The following is a 24,084-nucleotide window of genomic DNA, read 5'->3' as shown; positions in this document are numbered from 1 at the left end:
ACGCTAGATACACGAAGATCAAGGAGTATTCATTGTCAGTAGACAAACCCAGAATAATATGAACAGAATAATAACACTAATAGACTATGTAAGAAACAAGAATGAAGAGATGGCGAGTTTTAGCTTACTCATAGAAAAAGCTTGTGATGCCATAAATCAAGACTATTTATTTATGTTATTAAACATTTTAATTTTCCCCAACCATTCATAATATTGTTGGAGATTCTATATAGGCCATTCTCTTTCAGAAGCATTAGACATTAAAAAGCATACTAGACTAGGATGTCCACTGTCTCCTAAACTGTTCCTCTAGTATTAAGAAGTAATACAGATATAATAATGTAATAGGTTTTAAGATAAACAATTCATACAGATCAAATGTAATACTTTTCAAAAACAATATGTTATTAACACTAACCAATTTTGACTAATCATATAAAGAAGCACAGAATGAAATCTAAAAAAAATCTGTATTGACATTTCTGAACACAAAAGCAATGCTAATAAAATAAAATGTATAATTATGAACCCAAATTCAAACTATACACAAGTTTTCAAGGACAATGTAGTATAGATATCAATGAAAATAATACATTTCTTAGGAAAACACCTAACATTGAGTATAGAAAAAGTAATAAAAATAAACATAAAAAAATAATATAATACCTAAACAGAATAACAGAATAACAGAGAATTTGTTGAATTGAAAAGAACAGAATAAGAGAGATGGAGCAAAAATCTTTTATATTTGAAGACAGATTATCACTGATTAAAACTATATTGCAAACCATCTTATTTTTAGTCAAACAACAGTTTTAACTCACCAGAAAGCTCAGTTATGAAAATACAAAGAATAATAAGGGTCCTCTACAGATTATTAAAGTGAACACAAATGCCCTTTATAACCCCTTAAACACCTGCATAAAAATAGCAACACCTGACCAAACTAAACCCAAGTCTAGGCAAAAAAACAAGTCACCTTGGTGGACCCTGGCCTAAACAAATTATACAACAGAAGGAAGAAAGTCCTGTCTGGGAACACATGGGAGTTGTAAAACAGAGAAAATAATCCCTCATTAGTCTCAACAGGCAAATCAGGGAACTAGTCAAGTACTCAAAAACTAAATATGAGACTAAAATAGCCTGCTAAGCAAAGGATAACCCCAAAGCATTTTTTAGTTATATCCAAAACTGTAAGGGAAACACTCAACAATGTGCTGAGTTGGCTGTAGATGGCACTACCTATATTCAGCAAGAAGAAATAACAAACCTGCTGGCCAATAAATTCAGCTCAGATTTCACCTGCTCATCACATTTGGTCAGTCTCCATGAAATACCCCCACCATTCATTTGCCTGTTATCACAAAAGAACAGGTAATTACTTTGTTCTCTAATGCTAGACATATGGCATCAATGGGCTCTAACAGAATCCCTGGGTGTTTATTAAATATCTTGAAACATGACTGAGCAGGCCCACTCAGATCTCTATTCAACATTAGTCTCCAAACAGACTTTGTCCCTGTAGAGTGGAGGACAGCAATAGTCACCTCTCTACACAAGGAGAGGGGGGGGGGCAATCAATGGACCCAGGAAACTACAGACCCATAAGTCTGACTAGGCTATAGAAAGGATCATTCTGGACCTGATTAACAACAACATAGGAAATCTCCAGACTCTAGACCCAACTCAGTGTGGCTTCATTGAGGGCAGGTCCTGCTTGCTCAATCTAGTGGACTTCTTTGAGAAGGTGATCAAGGCAATGGATGATGGTAATAACGTGCAAGCCATCTACCTTCACCTGGTCAAGACATTTGACACAATACCCTGTTGGGTATCATAGATAAACTCACAAAATTGGGCATAAACCTCTATGTCATCAGATGGATAGCCAAATTGGACAGCCAAATGGCTCATGAATAGGACAGATATTATTAGAGTGGGGAAATCCACATCCAGCAAGAAGCTGGTAACCAGTGGACTACCACAGGGATTAGTGCCGGGTCCTGTCCTATTTGGGATATACTTTTCAGACATCAAGACAAATGCAGATGGCCATACACTGACCAAGTTTGCCGATGACTGCTAGTTGGGGCAATCATTGACTCCCCAGACGTTGTTGCTATCCTACAGAAAGGACTAACAAAGACTAATGATTGGTGTCAGAGCCATGGCCCTGCAAATTACAACATTGATAGCACCCCCCAACAGTGGACACAGTGGTGAAAGATCTGGGTACTCAGACAGATAGATAGTAATCTGCACTTTCAACACTATGTGTCAGCAGTGATGAGAAAATCCTTCTATTTTGTTCAGCCTATAAGTAAGGACATGGCATCCAGATCTAAGGATGTCATAGTACCACTGTGCTCAGCCATCATCAAAACAATCAAGTACAATTCATCCGTTGGCATGTACCTTGCCAAGAACCTGCAACAGCTGGAGTGTGATCAGAGGTTTCTTACAAAAAGAATACAAGGTATAACCAACATGTCAGATGTAGGCTGATTAAAAGCCCTGTCACTATATTCAATTTTCTACTGATTACTGAGGGGTGATCTATGCTTGACCTACAAAGCAGTCTCTGACCCAGCCCTAATGGAAATGTTGCATATTCACAAAACTAACCTGCTCCAAGGATCTAAACCCAGTCTATGGCACAAATATATCATGCTGAGGATAGAAATATGTGTCCCAGAGATTGCCCTTGCTGTGGAATAGGCTTCCTATTCACATGAGGCACAGCCCTTCCCTGGCCATCTTTAAGCTCAGTCTGGACCAATGCATCAGAAATCACAAATTCATTCCTGGGGTGGTGCCCATGTTCCTTATGAATAGAGGCAGTCTATCCTAGGGATTGAAAATTGGGTAAAACTGGCTAGTCTTGCAAGGGCTCTTGAGACATTAGCCTAGTAATCTCCTATGAACCTATGAAATTTCATGTGTTTGTACCCCAAAGAAAAAATGCCAAGATACATAACCTCAAACTAATTGTTCCATAGGAAATCATTGCTGGTGTGATTTGAAAATGTGCACTAGGAAGGATGCACACTGTTCTTTGGTGCAGAAGGCTGTAGGTTCTATTCCCACACTGGGTGGATGAATTGTTGGCACTGCAATGCATCATAAAGGAGGTGCTACACTCTTTAGTCTGTCATCCTTTGGATGAGACATTAAAACAAGTCCACATTTGCCTTTGTTGGTAGAAGCTTAGGTGGATGTAGAAGATCCCACGGCATCTATTGAAAAGAGAAAGGGAAGTTCCCCAATGCCCTGTCCAAATTTTCCATAGTACTGTAAATACCACTTCAGATCTCTCATGAAAAGAGGTTTTTGCCCCACCTGGGTTAAACTCAGTCAACAATGGATAAATAAATATTTCTCTCTTCTTTGAGTTGGTGTGCCCATGAAACTGGCTTTGCCCTCACACTGGGGTATAGGGGCTTGCCTGCAAAAAACACAAAGTTTTTTTTTTTTGCCTTTTGTGTTTTGGGCATTATTTTTTGCCATTTACAAAGGAGTGCATCGACTTGTCTTCTGGACTGTGCATTTCTATTTAATAAAAAGGACTTGTGGAAATCTAAACGGCAACTCAGGAGTCACTTTAAAACAGGATTGTACCTGAATGCACTGTTATCTGTAAGTTTTTTTCCCTATTTAGGATACCAACCTCAACAGCCCTTTTCAGGGCTCTATAACATTAAGATTCTCTTTACCTTGTCTGTCTCTACACGGTCCATCTCAGGGCCATCTCAATTGGACTATCTTGGACCAACAGCCCTTTTCAGGGCTCAGACAGTGCACACAACAGCCCTTCTCAAGGCTTGGACGGCACTTACAGCCACTGATACCAAGAGGTCTCAACAGTCCTTCCAAAGACCACTGCATAAGGATATTGAACTACCAGAACATTTATACCAGCCTCAACAGCCCTTTTAGGGTTCTATTACATTAAGATTCTCTTCACCTTGTCTGTCTCTGCACAGCCCATCTCTGGGCCATCTCGCTAGGACTATCTTGGACCAACAGTCCTTTCCAGGGCTTGGTCGGAATACACAACAGCCCTTCTCAGTGCTTGGGTGGCACTTACAGCCACTGATACCAAAATGGATCAAAGGTCCTTCCAAGGACCACTGCACAAGGACATTGGAATACCGGAAGATTTAAACAGGACTGCTTTACACTAATAGCCCTTTTTAGGGCTAGGCCTCCACATCCTATAAGTAAAAAGTCCTTCTAAGGACTCTCATGGAAGATCTCCCTGTTTATCAGCTCCCTAGCGACAGGAGCAGGATCTCAGGATTTTTGTCCACTGTATTTGGTCACCACATGGTTATCCTTCAAAGATACACCTTAGAGTGTTGCTTCTGCTAAACCTTGGGATTTTGGAAATCAGTGTTTCATAGTAGAACCAAATAATGATAACCTTTTTGTGATATCCTAATAAGTCAAGAGTAGCTTAAAAACATATTAAAATGTGGAGTAATGGAAGTCAATGATTTTTGTATATAGAAATCTGTGTTATAGCTTCAAGTTTTAAAGCAATTGTATGTATTGGCTGAACACTGAATATCATGATAATTGGAAAAATACATTTGCAACTATGTAATAATGAATTCAAAGCAACCACGTTAACTGAAAAAAGTGATATTCAGCAAGTTTTGGCTATTAACATCAAATTACAATATAATATAACAAAAAATTCAATACGATGTAACCAATCATTTTCACTTCAAATATCTACAAAATATACTAAAGACTTTTAAAAAATACATATGCAAACACTTTACCCTAAGCCATTGGTTATTCACTCTACTTCCAATAGGAGTGAATATATGTTTATTAGAAAAAGCAATTGAAAACAAAATGTCATATTTGAAATAAAATAAATTCATAACATGGTATAATTGTATGGAAGGAATAAATGTTAAAACAGCTAAGAAAATAATATTGTAATATAATATCTCAAGGTGAAATTGGTTAACTGTACAAGCTATAAGAGAATACATATTTAAGGGAACTCAAAGCTTTTCAGAATTCAACTTAATAGAATACCCAGAATTATTAGGAAATTAACTGATATAAACACGTTAATAATAAATTATATTGTACTTATATAAAATTATAAAAGAATAACAGTCATATTCAGCAGAAATATAATGAACATGAATGCTTATAAATGAAACAATAGAATTTACTTTGAGATAAAAAAATAATGTTAAGATCTATTAAGTGCAATACAACCTCATTATTTTGGAAAATATATACATTGGAATTTTTTAAATAGAGCATTTTAAATTCCACATAAAATAGCCATAATCACAAATAAGCAGGTGTATATGTTAGCGATACAAAGAAAATATAGATACAGATTGGAAACATATTTTTGTTGAATGTACAAAATTTGGAAATTATTGGGAGCAAATGCAAACATTCAGCCAAGCATTATAAACAAACAATTTAAGCTTTTAGAATATGATTTTTATAATATTCCAGTACCAGCAGGAGGAAATGTTATTAAGTAATGATTTTTGGAAAATATTAGATACAACAGCAAAAAAGTAAGAACAAGAGACTTGTTAAAAGAAACAGAACTGACTTTTATAGAATTTCTATTACTCGTTCAAGAAGTCCAGTATAAAGGAATTGGAATAATAACTGGCACATAAATCAAAATAAACAAATTATGGCTAAAATAACAGCACCTTTGAAAGTATATAACAATGGGTCCATATGAAAATAATGAAGGAAGGAAGGATTTAATCTTTTAGAGAAGTATTTAGTATTTGGAGAAGTTGATCATTGGTAAAATGATTTTTTGTAAAAATTCTTGCATTATAAATTTTACAGTTGCAAACAGAACCATGAATCATACCATTAAATCACTTCCAAATAGGTATAATGTTTGCTTTCTATGATTTTTGATGGTTTGATTTTACAATCAATAACATTTTTTTCAAAAAGTATGTATATTTATACAGTGATCTATGTAAAAAATCTGCATCTTATGTATAAAGATAAATCAGAAATCAGTATACCATTTAACAATTGTTCAACTTTATAAATGTAGACCACTAAACTCTTAAACCTATTAAAACTGAAACAATTGAGTGACATCACATTGGTTTATATTAAGTTGTTGTAATGGCAGATAACCCAATAAATAAGAAAACTATATGGACAACAGAGATACATATTCAAGAAGATAAACACTAATATGGAATTGAATTAATGCCCTAAAACAGGACACACGCACTACTTCTGTGAAGTATCCACTTATGTTTAATGATTTATAAGAATGCACCCCACAGGACGTGGATGGCGCTATGCAAAAGTGCAGTTTCATCCATTTTACATTTGCTTTATTGGCTAAGTTTAATGTGTCACACACTATTCTTGCTGATGACTTACCAGTCTGGTTAGAGATCTCACCCTCTGAGCAGGGGATACAGATGAAGCAGCACTTTGGTTGTCCCCGCTGGTCAGCTTTCCTGTAACCCAGAGAACAACTCGCAGAGCAGATAGAAATGGGAACCTGTGGAACATGAGAAAGCAGTTTATATATGTATGCTTATTTCTAAGCAGATAAGAAGCTCTAGGCATATATAGCCATTTTCAATAATTATCTTAGAACTTTGTTTGGTAGAAGTGTCTTGTTAAAAGTCAAACAGTGTATCAGTGGAATCTTAGTGAATATGACAGACTCTGTTTGATGAAGTCTATTATCTGATGATCTACATTCAGCAGTTTAAGCAAAAATGTGTACTGACACTAAGCTTCGTCTGTTAACAGATAATTCAGTTAAATGTTGTACATCCAGATAGCAACATTTCAGATTCTCTAGTGATTATTTCCCCATGGGTAACACACACGCACACACTCATACACACACACACACACACACACACACACACACACACACACACACACACACACACACACACACACACACACACACACACACACACTGACATCAATTTCTGTCATCAGGACTGACATTATCAGCAGTACTAACGTGTAGGCAATGATGACCCCCTATTAACTCACACTGAAGGTTAACTAATATTAGCCATCAGTGGCTGAAATCAAAGGGCAGAGTTCAGGGTCCATCTGAACTATAGTAAATATGAAAAAAGGAACTTTGAGCAGCTTATGAAAGGAGAAATACTTCAGAAGAGGACAGCAAAGAATAGGAAGTTGGATATAGTGTGAAAATGATGATGGATGAGATACCATTGAAGTTTCACTTTTATTTTACATTATTGCTTAACTCAGCCACTTGTATCAGAGAAGGTCCAGTCTAGAGGTTTTACACTTGGCAATTCAACTTACATGAACTTCACACTGAGTAGTGAGAGATATGTGATCTTGGTTGTTATATTTTAATTTCAAGACTGCAGTACCTGATTAACTTTCATCAAAGGTAGAGCAATTTCAAAGTTATATGTATGTCAAACAGGGTTGTGAAGATTGCAACACACACACACACACACACACACACACACACACACACACACACACACACACACACACACACACACACATAAACACATCAGGATATGCAGAAGGAGAAGCTTTCTTGCAAAAATGTATTAGTAATGTTGCATTGCTTTCTGTGTCACTCAATTATGTGCTTGAAAAGCACAAATCTATGTTCATACTTTCCATTGTTGAACGAGTAGTAATGTTTTGTCATGCGGCCTTTACACTCATTAGAATTACCAATGTGACTTTGATTTAGAAAGTGTAGTCTTTATGTCTAATTGAAATTACCCAGTAGATATACACAATGAGCATCAGACATAACAACATAATTCTAACATATAACAGTATGAACATATACAAATCTGTCACAACACAGACCATCATCTCAGGCCACAAATGACAAAGTTATGCATACAGACTCATAGTGGTTTATGTGTGTATAACAGGCAACAGTGGACATACCTCTGTGAAACCCATTCCTGTCTCTCCAATATCCAATGATGCAAACAGGAAACCAAGTCAGGACTTACTGCAGAACTGTTGTCAGTATCACAAGCAGCATATATCTATGATGATATAATATGTTGATGATTTGAATGCTTTTTACTGCAGGTTTGATAAGCCTCAGGCTACAAATGACACTGTCACCAGCTCTGTCAGTGTTCAGACTTATACGACTCTCTCTTCCACACATTCTCACATTCAGCCTGCATTAATTAGCTCTGAAGAAGATGTGCGTCATTTTTTTAAAAGGCAGCACATTAAGAAAGCAGCATTTCCTAATGGGGTTTCACCCTCTTGTTTAAAAACCTGTGCTTATCAACTGGCTCCTGTTTTTACTCAGATTTTAATAAATCATTAGAGCCATGTGAAGTTCCGTTATGTTTCAAACAAGCCACAATTATCCTAGTCCCTAAAAAATCCAGTATAACAGGACTGAATGACTGCAGGCCTGTTGCTTTGAAATCAGTGATCATGAAGACTTTTGAGAGGCCAGTATTATCTCACTTGAAGGATATTACAGCTCCCTTGTTGGACCACCTTCAGTTTGCTTATTGAGAAAACCAGTCAGTGGGTGATTTTATTTATTTATTTTACATTTGTTTACCAGGAAAGTCCAACTGGACAAGCTGTCTTTTTTCCGCAGAGGCCAAGGGAGAAAAGTTCTACATTAATACATAAAAAAGTAAACAAAGACAGATCGCTGGAGTAGCGATAGTACCTTTATACATAATGAATAATGAATCGATTATGTACAAAGGTATAAAACAGACAGTTCAACATTTTTACATCTTAGCAGTACAATATTTTTACAGAATGCATATATTTACAGTAATATAGCCAGATTATGATAAGTTTGAAAAACAGAGTAAAAGGTATAGACCCCATAAAATGTACAGTAGTTATGGTATGCGTGCATTTGGTCGGCCGGTTGATGGTCGATTGGAAAATGTTCGAACGCATGGCTGCAAGTTTGCATAAATGCAAACACAAAGTAAGTGAAACACAAAATGTCCTCCCCTTTGTGACCCATGGTAGCACCTGTTTAAGTGGTAGAGTGGTCAGAATTATCAAACTCAGTGTTTTGTTCGACATTCCGACCATTTGCCACAGGGATATTCGACGTTGCAGGTCGGTGTTGTACCTGATCGATGGAAGGTTGTTCGATTAAATGCATGTATTCCAGTAGTTATATATTACAATTCCTACTGAAGCCAGTTATTTAAATATATATATTTTTTAACCAGGGTTAGTATAAGAGTATAAACATGTATTAGTTATATCTGTTTTTTGAATTTTGTAGGGATGCAGTTAATATGGGTCTGCATTATATCTTGCAACATCCTGACAACCCAGGGACATATGCAAGGATTCTGTTTGCAAACTTCAGCTCTGCATTTAATACAATAATTCTGGAATTTCTCCACTTGAAACTCTCCCGGTTTTCCCTTCTTGCCTCCATCTATCAATGGGTCACCAGTTTTCTGACCAATAGGAAACAGCAGGTGAAACTGGGGAAATTTACATCTAGAACGATCAGTACAGGTGCCCTCAGGTATGTGTGCTCTCCCCATAGCTATTCTCCCTCTACACTAATGATGCACCTCTAAGGACCCCTCTATTAAACTTATTAAATATGTTGGCAATACAACCATTATTCAGCTCATCAGGAATGCTGATGAGTTTGCATACAGATGGGAGGTTGAGCACCTGGCCCTTTGGTGTAGTCAGAATAATCTGGAGCTGAACACTCTTAAAACTGTGGAGAGGGCAGTGGATTTTAAGAGTGGTACTGCAATACTATCCCCCTCTTTATATTTAATACTGCTGCATCATTTGTGGAAACCTTCAAGTTTTTGGGATCTATAATCTCCTGGGACTTGAAGTGGGAGACCAATGTAGGGTCCATCATAAAAAAGGCACAACGGTGAATGTACTTTCTCCGACAGCTAAGGAAGTTCAACCTTCCACAGGAACTGTTGATTCAGTTCTACACAGCAGTCATTGAGTCTGTTCTCAGCTCATCCATAACAGTGTGGTTTGGATCTGTGTCTAAACATGACAAAAGTAGGTTACATCGAATAGTCAGGTCTGCCAAAAATATCACTGGTGCTAGCTTGCCCTCCTTACGGGACCTGTACTATTCCAGAGTCATGAAACGGCCAGGGAAAATCATCACTGACCCTTTACATCTAGGCCACCATCTTTTTAAACTATTACCATCGGCCAGGCATTATAGATTAATATGCAAAAAAACAAGCAGATATAAGAACAGTGTTTTTCCTACAATCCATCAAGTTCGTAAATGGTTAATTCAGTTTATTAGGCTGGGTGTTCTTTTCCAAAGCCTCCAAGGGTTCTGCAATATTGTTTACTTATTGATAATGCTTGTTTCCTTCAGATTTTGTTATGGGAGGCTTGGGAAAAGGAAAACCCAGCCTAATTAGCTGAGTTGTACTTTGTACATTGCGTGTGTGCAAGTCACTGAATCCAGAGTCAAATTCCTTGTATGTGTGCATACTTGGCCAGTAAATGTGATTCTGATTCTGATATAAATTATGGATAAAGTATGATATACTAAATGGAGTGACCTATGATTAGTAAAACTGTCAGACTCCTGTGACATCAGACTTCATAACAACCACAGACAGATGACATTGTCAGTGGTCTGCACAGCAAACATCATCACTATGGGTGAGACTAACACTCCAGGAGAAAGTGAATCAACTGTCAGTGTTACTCTAACATAGTCTAGGGCATCCACACTGATGCTGACACCATGGTCCTGGCTGTCCCGATCATATATGGAAACACTCAGTCAGCCCATGTTGTTCCACAGAGGAGACTGATGTGGTGACACCAATATGCGGAGGCACACTGTGGGAAGGAGCATGGGAAGGAGCACACTGTGGGAAGGAGCATGGGAAGGAGCACACTGTGGGAAGGAGCATGACAAGGAGCACACTGTGGGAAGGAGCATGGGAAGGAGCACACTGTGGGAAGGAGCATGACAAGGAGCACACTGTGGGAAGGAGCATGGGAAGGAGCACACTGTGGGAATGAGCATGGGAAGGAGCACACTGTGGGAAGGAGCATGAGAAGGAGCACACTGTGGGAAGTGGGAAGGAGCACACTGTGGGAAGGAGCATGGGAAGGAGCACACTGTGGGAAGGAGCATGAGAAGGAGCACACTGTGGGAAGGAGCACACTGTGGGAAGGAGCATGGGAAGGAGCACACTGTGGGAAGGAGCATGGGAAGGAGCACACTGTGGGAAGGAGCATGGGAAGGGCACACTGTGGGAAGGAGCATGGGAAGGACACACTGTGGGAAGGAGCATGGGTGCAAGTTGACTGTCTGGTAAGAGTAGGCAGACACCCTCTAACACATGCCCATGTACACCAGCTACACACCTACGTCTACTGCTCCAGACAGTACTGCTGTGTTGTGGGGAAGTGTCAACAACATCAGTAGACTCAACATTGGGCTGTGGTCCACAGGCCTCATCCTGTCCACCAGCCGATATCCCTACATTGTCAGAATGGTTGGACATGTTTTCCTCCACATCTGAGATTACAGCCTCATCCACATGACTGTCAACATCTGGGCTGAACTGTATCATCAAGTTTGTGTCCTGTGAGTTAGTGGCTATGCTACCATACTGAGACCCTTCAGATCCCACATTGAGATCAGTGAACAGGCTAATGGTGGGTGAAGGTAGTGGACATGTTAAAAGAAGAGAAAGATAATAGAAGTCAGGTAAAGGTACTTATATCACACACTGGATATCATGGCTGACATATGCCACATATATATCACTACAATGTTAAAGATAATAAGGATTTACCTGGAGGTCTTGTCTGGGTATAACCCCTGGAACATATATAACAGGGATTTGACAATGATGTTATATTTGCAACATACATAAGACATGTGAGGAACACAAATATTACACACACCAAACATGTCCTCGTGGGAGTCTGGCGCCAAAGGTGAGGTCTGAAATAAAACTGTTGTAGGAAAACAAAGGCATAAACACAACAGTATTAATCACATAAAAATATATCAAGTCCCACTACGGAGCTACCACAGTACACGTTGCTCTAGGCAGAAGTATATAACATATAACAATATCTGATACAATAACGAAAATAAAACTGTAAACATATAACATAAAATAACTCAAGTTTATTTATAAATATATTACAGGTAAGCGCTTTCACTTAGGAGCTTCTTCAGACCTTATAACAACATTAAAACCACAGAAGTGGCTTCACATGCCCAACAAACCACAATCCTGACAAGCAACAAAACAAAACAAATACCTTTTCCGTAAAACACACACACAACACAAGCACACCAAAAACCTTACAAACCTACACTAAACCTTGCATACACAACTATCTATGCACTAACCTTAACTTAAACCCTAACCCTAAGGTCCGTCACTATCGCTCACTCACCTAACCCGTGCCCTAACCCTAACTCACTTAACCCGCCTCTAACCCTAAAGTCTGTCACTATCGCATACTTACCTTACCCACACCCTAACCCTAACTCACTTAACCCGCCCCTAACCTTAAAGTCTGTCACTATCATACACTTACCTTACCCGCACCCTGACCCTAACGTCCGTCACTATCACACACTTACCTTAACATGTCAGTGTTCTCAGCGTCGGGATTTTCAATCATCGGTCATCTCCATTGTCGATCTTCTGGTGTCGGTTATCTCGTTGTCAGCGTTCGATGTTTTCAGGTAGACCCATATATATATATATATATATATATATATATATATATATATATATATATATATATATATATATATATATATATATATATATATATATATATATATATATATATATATATATATATATATATGCATAGATAGATAGATATAGAGATATACATATACATAAACACACACACACACACACACACACACACACACGCATATATATATATATATATATATATATATATATATATATATATATATATATATATATCTGTTCTACCACCTACTGGTGCCTTATAATCACCAGAAGTGGAAATTCTCCTGTAAAAACACCCCAGACCTTTACATCAGTCCTACTAACTAATCTGTGTCATGAAGAGCATTTCATAAAACTATTTAGACCTACATTACTTCATTATAGCACCCAGGACTATTGTTACTCAAACAGTATCTGGTTTGGGAGCTGGGCAGCATCTATGGTTAGGTTAGCTTAAGATTACACCAAGTAAGCACCCTTCCAGATAGCAGGTGAAGTCCCAGGCAGGTATGTCTCTAGCCTTGAGCAGCATACTACCCTCACCTAGAATGATGCCACAGTATAAGCAAAAAATGAGTGATTCCAATAATTGGCACAGTTTTGGTGTCATTCAAAGGAGATCCAGTTCCTGTCAGCCTGGGAAACCATGGTAGACAAGCCTCGCTGCTTTGCCAGAGACAATTTTCACCTGGCACCCCTAGGCTTTCAGCTGCTGGCAAAGACTCTTGCCTCCCCCATAGTCCCTTTTTTAGGCAAGGTCTCAAAAAGAACATTACTTACATGAAATTAACAGAAAAAATAAGGGGTATGCTACTAAATTCTAGGAGCTTAAACCAAAAACTGCACTCCCTGGAAGCACTTCTATCACTAGAAGATGTAGATATCTGTGCAGTCACACAAACCTGGTTTAAGGCCTCAGAGACTACTCCAGCCCTGCAAGACTACTATGCCTTCCACACCTTTAGACCACAATATGAACATGTGAAAACCAAAGGAGGAGGTGTTTCAATCTAAATTAGAGACAAATTCACCTCAGTCTAGGTAGATTGGACAACTCCATGCAGGGTATGAAGCACAGTGACAAATTAATACCTTTGCAGTGCAATCGGAGGGTGAAATGTTTTATTGGTATAGCCAGGACTTGGTTACGACTCGTCCAGGGACTGTAACCGAAAAGATAATGAATGTAGCCATCAGCAAGTTCCCCTCTTGACATTGATAAGCAACAACTGTCGCACTGTACCCTGTATTATTGTAATACACCAGGACCTGATAAGGAATATGAGCAAGAATTGTTTAAGAATCATGCAACTAGATTGATATTGGGTAACCTGTACTGGGATACAGAAGGGAACAGTGTAGCCAGCTGTTCATTGCCCCAGGAGTTCTTTGCACTTTGTAAATCCAATCGATTACCACATGTTAGCTTAACCAAAAACAGAAATATAGAATGGGCAGACCTAGGAGAAAAAGTCACGAGATGGGAGAAACAGACAGAACTAGAATTATCAGAACAGGGAATACAAATACAGAAGTTAAATTGGATAACTCAGTCCAACCCAGCTGTGCACTTGCAGTCTGGTGAGGACAGCTGATTGACACTCCTGTTAAAGGAGGAAGAAAATTCCTTACAAAATATACCAGAAACTCTCAGGTCAACAGGCAAATCAGATGTAGGACTTATTCGTACAGCGGGACCAGTTACTATCATGACAAAGTCAGCATTTAGACCACAAAAAAGACAGTATCCCTTAAGAAAAGATGCAGAGGCAGGGATAAAGCCTATTATAGCAGCCTTACTTAAAGGAGGGATACTAGTAGAATCTCCCGATTCACCATGTAACACACCCTTATTTCCAGTCAAAAAAGCAAATGGAGAATGGCGTATGGTCCAAGATTTACAAGCTGTAAATGACGCATTAATGCCAAGGGCTTACCCGCACACCCTGTTGAATGATTTAAAACCTCAGCAGAAGTATTTTTCTGTGGTAGACATTAGCAATGCATTCTTTTCGATACCGATACACCCTGACAGCCAGTATTGGTTTGCATTCACATTTCAGGGGAAAAGGTATACATATACGCGACTACCACAGGGGTATTGTGAAAGTCCAACAATATTCTCACAAGAAATGGCAAGCAACTTGGCGGGATTCACCCCACCAAGAGGCAGTCAGATTTTACTTTATGTTGACGACATCTTGCTGGCAGCCCCCACCCAGCAAGATTGTAAAGAAGATACTATAGCACTTCTACGATTTTTAGCCGCTGAAGGACATAAGGTAAATAAAAGTAAACTGCAGCTTTGGAAAAAAAAAGTTAAATACCTGGGATATGTAATATCCAAGGAAGGCCGAACACTAGATGAGGACAGAAAGGTAGCAATTTTGCAAGCACCAAAACCCACCACCAAGAAGGAAATGATGTCCTTCCTGGATACAACTAATTTTTGCCGGAGCTGGATTCCAAACTATGCTTTGGAATCTGCACTGCTAACTGACTTTATATATAAGAAGCCTATGGCAGCGCAAGATTTATTGCAATGGACACAAGAAGCAGAATCTGCTTTCTGCAAACTGAAGCAGTTAATAGCTTCCTCATTAGTTCTGGGATTGCCAAACTATCACAAACGTTTTTTCCAAACTGTAGATTGTAAGCAGGGTTACATGACATCAGTACTAACACAGCAGCATGGGGATAAGCAACACCCCATTGCTTACTATTCATCACAACTAGACCCAGTGGCACGATCCTTACCCCACTGTGTACAACCAGTAGTTGCAGCTACAATGGCAGTACAGGCTTCGGCCTCAGTAGTCTTATTCCACCCTCTCACTTTGAGAGTGCCTCATGCAGTCGCGATTATTTTACTACAAGAAAAGGTGGCATATCTTTCCCCTGCTAGGCATCTTTCCTATATGACTATATTGTTGAGCCAACCTCACATGACAATCGAGTGATGCACTACTTTGAACCCTTCTACTCTGCTCCCGACCTCTGCAGATGGCACACCGCACCGCTGCCTGCAGGTAATTGAGCAAAATACACTACCTAGAAAAGATCTCATGGATGTCCCCTTGGATGATGCCGAGGTGACATACTACGTGGATGGCTCGTGCAAAAGGGGTCCTGCAGGACAGAACCTAGTAGGATATGCAGTAGTTTCTGATACTGAGATTATAGAAGCAAAACCTTTACCACACAACTTATCTGCATAGGCAGCAGAATTGATTACCTTGACACAGGCATGTACCTTAGCAAAGGGTAAATGTGTAAACATTTTTACTGACAGCCAGTATGCTTTTTCTACTGTAAATGTTTTTGCGCAACAGTGGAAAAACCGAAGAATGATAACATCTACTGGCAAACCTATAAATCATGCACAGTTCATTTTAGATCTTTTAGAATCTATTCAGTTACCTCAGAAAGTAGCCATTTGTAAATGCACAGCTCACACCAAGCAACAAGATAGGATTTCAAAAAGTAATGTGAGAGCTGATACAGCTGCAAAACAGGCAGCTACAGAAGTATTTCTTTAAATGAGAAATTACAACCCTCTGAGATTTTAGACTTAGGAATGTTAAAAACAATGCAGACGCTCACTACGCAAGCTGAAAAACAACGATGGGTAAAACGAGGAGCAATTTTCGAAAAGGGGCTGTACATCTCTAGAGAAGGGAAACCAATACTACCATCTAATTTGTTTAGATATGCAGCTTTGTTGAGCCATGGGCAGTGCCATGTTTCAACGGGGGGATGGTACAGCTGGTGAACCAGGTGTTCACAACGTACGGATTTACAAATTACTCTAAAAAATTTTGTTTGATGTGTCAGATTTGTAACAAACATCATGTACAAGGGGCATTAAAGCCCAAGCAAGGGAGTTTCCCTACACCACCATATCCGTTTCACACTATCTGTATGGATTTCATAGAATTGAACAAATGTGAAAATAAGAAGTATTGTCTTGTCATTGTAGATATGTTTTCCAGATGGGTGGAAGCCTTTCCAACCAAAAATCCAGATGCAGCCATGGTGGCAAAAGTACTTGTCAAAGAAATCATCCCTAGATTCGGCATTCCGGAAGGGATCTACAGTGACAATGGTACACACTTTGTAAACCAAACAATACAGCAGTTAAGTAAGCATTTTGGTATTTCTTTAAAAAAAATATTGTGCATACCATCCACAATCTGCAGGGCTAGTTGAAAGGCATAATGGTATATTAAAAAACAAACTGAGAAAATTGATAGCTGAGGCAGGGAAAAATTGGATATACTGTTTACCCCTGGCACTGTTGAGCATGAGAACTGTCCCTACAGCAAAAGGATTGACTCATTTTGAAAAGTTATTTGGAAGGGCTTACTATACACCCCAGTGGAAACTTCTCATGTCATCAGACCAGGAAGCTGATTTTACACTAGCTGAATATATGAAGAAAGTTATGAATTCTAAACATCTGTTGCAGTCAAATTCTGTTTCAGATAGAAAGCAAACCGAGACATCAGAAGTGGCAGTGACACCTGGGGACTGGGTGTGGATAAAAGTTGTCAAGAAGAAAAATTGGTCATCGCCGAGGTGGGAAGGTCCCTACCAGGTACTTCTTTTGACACCAACTGCAGTCAAGATAGCAGAGCGAGCTTCATGGATCCACCTGACGCACTGCAAACTTGTTAAGAACTTTGAACTGGACAAAAATCTTACCTATCCATCGAGGCCCTCAGCACAAAGTCTGGCTACAAAGGGGGGTCAGGTCAACAGGACTGATCCATCTCAACCCCAGTGAAGAAACCATTGGTGCTGAAGGTCCTATTAGGGCAAGGAGTAAGAACACATGTCTGAAATAAAGATGACAGAATCCAGTAAGATCCAAATGTACCTATTCGGAAGAGTCGGAGAAAACAGGAATGCAGAACAACCGTTTCCTTGGAAGTATTGCATAACCATCCTGTTGACTGTACTAGTGACAATAATCTTTTTGTTGTGGCCATTCCTTTTCTCAGCCACACAAATTGGACTAAACAAGCATGCAGAGTTGTATGCAGAGTGGCACCCAGACTTCAACACTTACCAGGCAATCAAATATGTGTACGCTGAGACCTTCAATGTTTCGAATTGCTGGATTTGCACAGCCTTGCCAACAGCATACGGGGGTTATTGTTAACTTCAGTCCCCCTAGGAGCCAACAAGACCTGGGAAAACTTAGTTTATGATACATCAGATGTCACATCATAAGATAAAGTAGCATTGCACTTGTCTGTTTGACAGAAGGGGACTGTGTGTTTTTACAAAAATAATACAGTTCAGGTGGGTTGGAGCAATTGCAATGTGACTGTTCCCTATAGATGCTACAATAAGACTGATAACACAGGATCCTATTGCAACACAAGCTATGATTCATTTGTTGAACAGATGCATAGGACAACTGATGAAGTAAAACATAATGCTGACCTTTATAAACAACTGTCAATGATAGACAAAAAATGTTTCATCCAGAGCCAGGACATAGTAAAGTTACTACCAAAGTAGAAGACTGTTATTTTGTATGTGGTAGGAAAGCATACAAGTGGCTACCTGAGAATTGGTCCAGCAGTTGTTATTTGGGGTACCTGGTTCCGGCCATATGACACACAGCAGTTTTACCTCAAGGGAAAATTTGAAATGTTCAATGAGAAATCAAGAAGCCTGTCAATCCAGTGGGGCAAATCAATGCGGGCTGGAAAAACCATCATGCTGTGGGCTTAGGGAAAAATGGACTGTCACATATGGACTTGGGTGATACCATCATCTCGTGGGCAGGTGTACTGCCAGCAAATGGAGCAACAAAACAAACTGGGAACTGAGAAAACTGTCTAAACTTCTCAAAATAATGACTAATGCAACCTTTTCTGCCCTAGAAGTGGTGACTGATGAACTGACTGCTATGAGAACTGTAGTGCTTCAAAACCGCATGGCTTTCGACTTCACCCTAGTGGCAAGAGGAGGTACGTGCACTTTAATCCAAGAGGAGTGCTGTTCATATATTCCTGACCACAAACACGAGATAGACAATCATCTTGAGGTAATTCAACAGGTGTCAGCCTTGACCAAACCAGGACCAAATCCATTGACGGACTTTTTCCAGAAATTGTTTGGAGGGTGGGGCAGTATCCTGATGAACATCCTGATTGCCATCTGTGTAGGAATGATCCTACTGGTAGTATGTGTGTGCTGCTGCATCCCCTGCATGAAAAGACTGATTAAAGACTTTATAGACATGTCAGTTTCAGAAACCTTATACCAGGGTGCTGAACTAGAAGAATTGTTAAAAATCTGAAAATGCTTTCATACGTTTAAACTGAATGACTCTCTTAACTGCAAATCCTGAGTAGGAAGAGGTTAGGGGAAGAAAAACTGTTTATGCTTATCTTGAAAGTAGAATAAAAGTATTAAAAGGGGGGAAATGTTAGAAAAATATGTAATAGGTAATAGTAATATGTATAGAAATATGCATGCTTAGTGCATTCGAGATTTAAAAGGGTTAATACATTTATTCTGTTCACACTGCATGAATCTGCACAGCCATTAGAAACTTAACAAGAAGCATTCTATTTTCTGCTAATGTCAGCAAATAACAAGAAGTAGTTCATTTCTGCTAATGGCATGAAAATTAACAAAGGGATATTGATTTCTGCTTATGCCATGTGAAAACATGCAGCTGTTAGAAGCTATTGATAAAGAAAACAATAGATGCTTGAAAGTTTAAACCATAGTCAGCATTACTTGTACTAAAGCTAGAAATGTACCTTGAATCTAGGTAAAATGTAACACATGTATTAGAACAGTACAGTAGAAGAATTGAAATGCTGAAATGGACTGACATAAACCTAAGGCCAGGTTGTTTCTCTCAAAATGTTTTTGCAGAATGACAGATATTTTAACTTGGTCAGCAATAAGTCTAACAATATTTTCTGTAGAACATACAGAAAAGCTGTGTCTAACTACATCAGCAATAGAATTGTAACATTTTCTATGTGACAGGAAGAGAACTGTATAAGTATAACCTACTAGTCATTAATCATTTGGACAAACCTTGTGTTTACATGCTTTGTCTCCTTGCTGCAAGTAATAAAGGGTGCCTTGCTTAAACCTAACGTGAATTGGTCTTTGAAGTTTTTTCCTTTGACACTAAACATGACAAAAGTAGGTTACATCGAATAGTCAGGTCTGCCAAAAATATCATTGGTGCTAGCTTGCCCTCCTTACAGGACCTGTACTATTCCAGAGTCATGAAACAGACAGGGAAAATCATCACTGACACTTCACATCTAGGCCACCATGTTTTTGAACTATTACCATCAGCCAGGCATTATAGATTAATATGCACCAAAACAAGCAGATATAAGAACAGTTTTTTTCCCATAGGCCATCAAGTTCATAAATGGTTAATTCAGTTTATTAGGCTGGGTGTTCTTTTCCAAGTCTCCAAGGATTCTGAAATATTGTTTACTTATTGTTAATGCTTGTTTCTTTCAGAGTTTGTTATGGGAGGCTTGGGAAAAAGAAAACCCAGCCTAATTAGCTGAGTTGCACTTTGTACATTGTATGTGTGCAAGTCACTGAATCCAGAGTCAAATTCCTTGTTTGTGTGCATACTTGGCCAGTAAATGTGATTCTGATTCTGATATAAATTATGGATAAAGTATGATGTACTAAATGGAGATGCCTATGGTTAGTAAAACTGTCAGACTCATGTGGCATCATACTTCACAACAACCACAGACAGATAGCATTGTCAGTGGTCTGCACAGCAAACATCATCACTATGGGTGAGACTAACACTCCAGGACAAAGTGAATCAACTGTCAGTGTTACTCTAACATAGTCTAGGGCATCCACACTGATGACTGACACCATGGTCCTGGCTGTCCCGATCATATATGGAAACACTCAGTCAGCCCATGTTGATCCACAGAGGATACTGATGTGGTGACACCAATATGTGGAGGCACACTGTGGGAAGGAGCATGGGAAGGAGCACACTGTGGGAAGGAGCATGGGAAGGAGCACACTGTGGGAAGGAGCATGGGAGGAGCACACTGTGGGAAGGAGCATGGGAAGGAGCACATTGTGAGAAGGAGCATGGGAAGGAGCACACTGTGGGAAGGAGCATGGGAAGGACACACTGTGGGATGGAGCATGGGAAGGACACACTGTGGGAAGGAGCATGGGAAGGAGCACACTGTGGGAAGGAGCATGGGAAGGAGCACACTGTGGGAAGGAGCATGGGAAGGAGCACACTGTGGGAAGGAGCATGGGTGCAAGTTGACTGTCCGGTAAGAGTAGGCAGACACCCTCTAACACATGCCCATGTACACCAGCTACACACCTACATCTACTGCTCCAGACAGTACTGCTGTGTTGTGTATCAACATCACCAGTAGACTCAACATTGGGCTGTGGTCCACAGGCCTCATCCTGTCTACCAGCTGATATCTCTACATTGTCAGAATGGTTGGACAAGTTTTCCTCCACGTCTGAGATTACAGCCTCATCCACATGACTGTCACCATCTGGGCTGAACTGTATCATCAAGTTTGTGTCCTGTAAGTCAGTGGCTATGCTACCATACTGAGACCCTTCAGATCCCACAATGGGATCAGTGAACAGGATAATGGTGGATGAAGGTAGTGGACATGTTAAAAGAAGAGACAGATAATACAAGTCAGGTAAAGGAGCTTATATCACACACTGGATATCATGGCTGACATATGCCACATATATATCACTACAATGTTAAAGATAATAAGGATTTACTTGCAGGTCTTGTCTGGGTATGACCCTTGGAACATATATAACAGGGAGTTGACAATGATGTTATATTTGCAACATACATGAGACATGTGAGGAACACAAATATTACACACACCTAACATGTCCTTGTGGGAGTCCGGCACTGGATGCGAGGTTTGAAATAAAACTGCTGTAGGGAAATAAAGGTATAGGCACAACAGTATTAATCACATACTTGCAAACATGTACCATTCCAACTGAGGTAAAACACACAGTAGGTAATATATATATACGTACCAGCTGGCTATGCCTTCGATGCCAATGGTAGCTGTCCTATGTTATGGTAAAGGACACAGTATTAATGGAGGACAACATCAAGAGTAACAGCAATGACATGTATGAAACAGAGGTAATATCATACCAGTTACACCCTCCCAATGTGCTGAGGATTTCTGTCTTAATGCCGATCTGCAGTAGGAATATACAGACAAAGCAAACATAGACATGCATGCAGACACTGGCATAGAAGCGTGATGACATATACAACACAGTGACAAGCTATGGTGATACATGACATACAGTGCAGATGTTGGCCAGATGTCCCTGTGGAGAAAAATGGCAACATTAATTTCATACAACACAGTCCTGCTACACGGTGATGCAGCCTATCCATAACTGGTGTATCTGTAACTGCACCTGTATTTCTCATGTTCCCAGAAGATTTACCTATAGGTTACAATATATATATATATATATATATATATATATATATATATATATATATATAGATATATATATATATATATATATATATATATATATATATATATATATATATATATATATATATATAAAATATATAGGCTAGAATGTCAGGAAAATATCAATATGAGAGTATACAACACTTGTGTGGCAGAAGGTAGAATCAATGACAGGTAATGGTCACAGTAACAGTATATAGAGACACTCATCCATCATGTCCTGCTGTTGTGCAGAAGTGGATGGACGCACACAGATGAATGCAATGAGTGTACTGAATTTTTATAGCAAAATGTCATTAAACCTGTGTTGGTCATCATCAGCCACTGTGGACCCATGTGCATGATGCAGTTCTGCTGCAGCAACACACAAATAACAATACATGGACATGCATGTAAAAACAATTTGTACTGATTTATGCTATATGGAAAAATGTTATGCATAGTAGCATATACGTGTGGCCTGGAACACCTGCGTCTATCTCACCCCCAGGTATGTGGCACTCCTCACTCGCTGTATGCAGTGATGTGAGAAACTGTGTGATCTCATCTATGGTTGTCAATGATGGGCTACCACCAGTAATGTCCTTTGACCTCTCATACCAGTGTATCCTGTTGGATGCATGAAGGATCATGTCAGAGGGCCACTGGCGAAAGCTGTCCTGGAATCTATTGTGACCTCACACAGCATTAATCATGTTGATGAGGATGGGCCACACTTCATTCCTTCACACTGTATTTCCTGCCCATCAAAGGAGTCTCTATCCATGTTGGTGCAAAACATCTATTATAATTTCATTTTCCTGTGATAAAAAATTATTGCTCATAGGTCTGTTGTCATCTGGAAGACAGTTACATGCACATGGTTAGATTACTATGGGGGCCAACATATGGAGATGATTATATTGACATATTATGCCAGTGCACTCTCTATGCATTCCTGTACTCTGCTAAATTCTAGGAAATAGTCACTGTCCCATATAGTGCTGTGACATAAAAAACAATGTATGTGATATGGAAAAAAAAGTCTGAGGACATAACACTTGGAACAACAATATAACTTATGGTATATATAGAGGCTGTCTTTGGGATTTGAACCCATTATAGTATTATAGTGTAGGTATAAACACAACAGCATTATGCCACTCGATCTCCACAATCTGTGTGCAGTTCACATTAACATACTACCCATAGCATATGTCAAAGCAAAAATGTTTGATGGCTGTCACACACATCCTGTATTATCAGTAGTTGTAATGTAACTAGAGCCTAAACAGACAACCTGTGTAAAAAAATAGCCATATTAACTTGCACTGTTATACATGACTGACGTATATCAGCATAATCAATAGAAGGCAGTGAATGCTAAACCCATTAGCAGAGAGTATCTGTACATTATCAATTGAACAACTTATGGAAAAGTTTAACTTATAGAAAATATCAGAAAGCCTCCCTATCCATAAGCATACCACAGATAATACATGGTAAAAAGATATAAACACGAATATATTTCTGTTGAGGCAATATGTCTTGTACATGCTTTAATAAGCATCATTTATTTATTTTATTTTTATTTTATTTTACATTTGTTGACCGGGCTAGTCTAGCTGGATATATGTCCATTTTCAGTAGAGGCCCGGGGAGAAAAGCTCCACATTAAAACAGATAAACACACAGAGTATTAAGTATTCAGTTACAGAACATTAAACTTCAGATGCAGATAGGTTGCTAGATAAAACGAGGTGATTAAGGTAATTTAGCAAACACTGATGGAACAGAAGAATAGCAGAAAA

At 39.1% G+C, this 24,084-nt stretch overlaps 1 protein-coding gene across 1 annotated transcript in view; it reads right to left on the bottom strand.

Annotated features, from left to right (window-relative positions):
- LOC122797818 (extracellular calcium-sensing receptor-like) overlaps positions 1-24,084 on the bottom strand; it is a 98,423-nt gene that overhangs the window by 10,106 nt on the left and 64,233 nt on the right. Inside the window, exon 4 of the mRNA XM_044066340.1 lies at positions 6,409-6,532. Coding sequence (XP_043922275.1) covers positions 6,409-6,532 — 124 coding nt within the window. The remainder of the gene's footprint in view (positions 1-6,408; positions 6,533-24,084) is intronic.

The sequence above is a fragment of the Protopterus annectens genome, chromosome 3.part1 (assembly GCF_019279795.1).
Source record: "Protopterus annectens isolate FY-2018-M chromosome 3.part1, PAN1.0, whole genome shotgun sequence".
NCBI classification, from domain to species: Eukaryota; Metazoa; Chordata; order Ceratodontiformes; family Protopteridae; genus Protopterus; species Protopterus annectens.
Note: the sequence above shows the minus strand (reverse complement) of the source record. Positions and strands in the feature narration are given on the sequence as shown.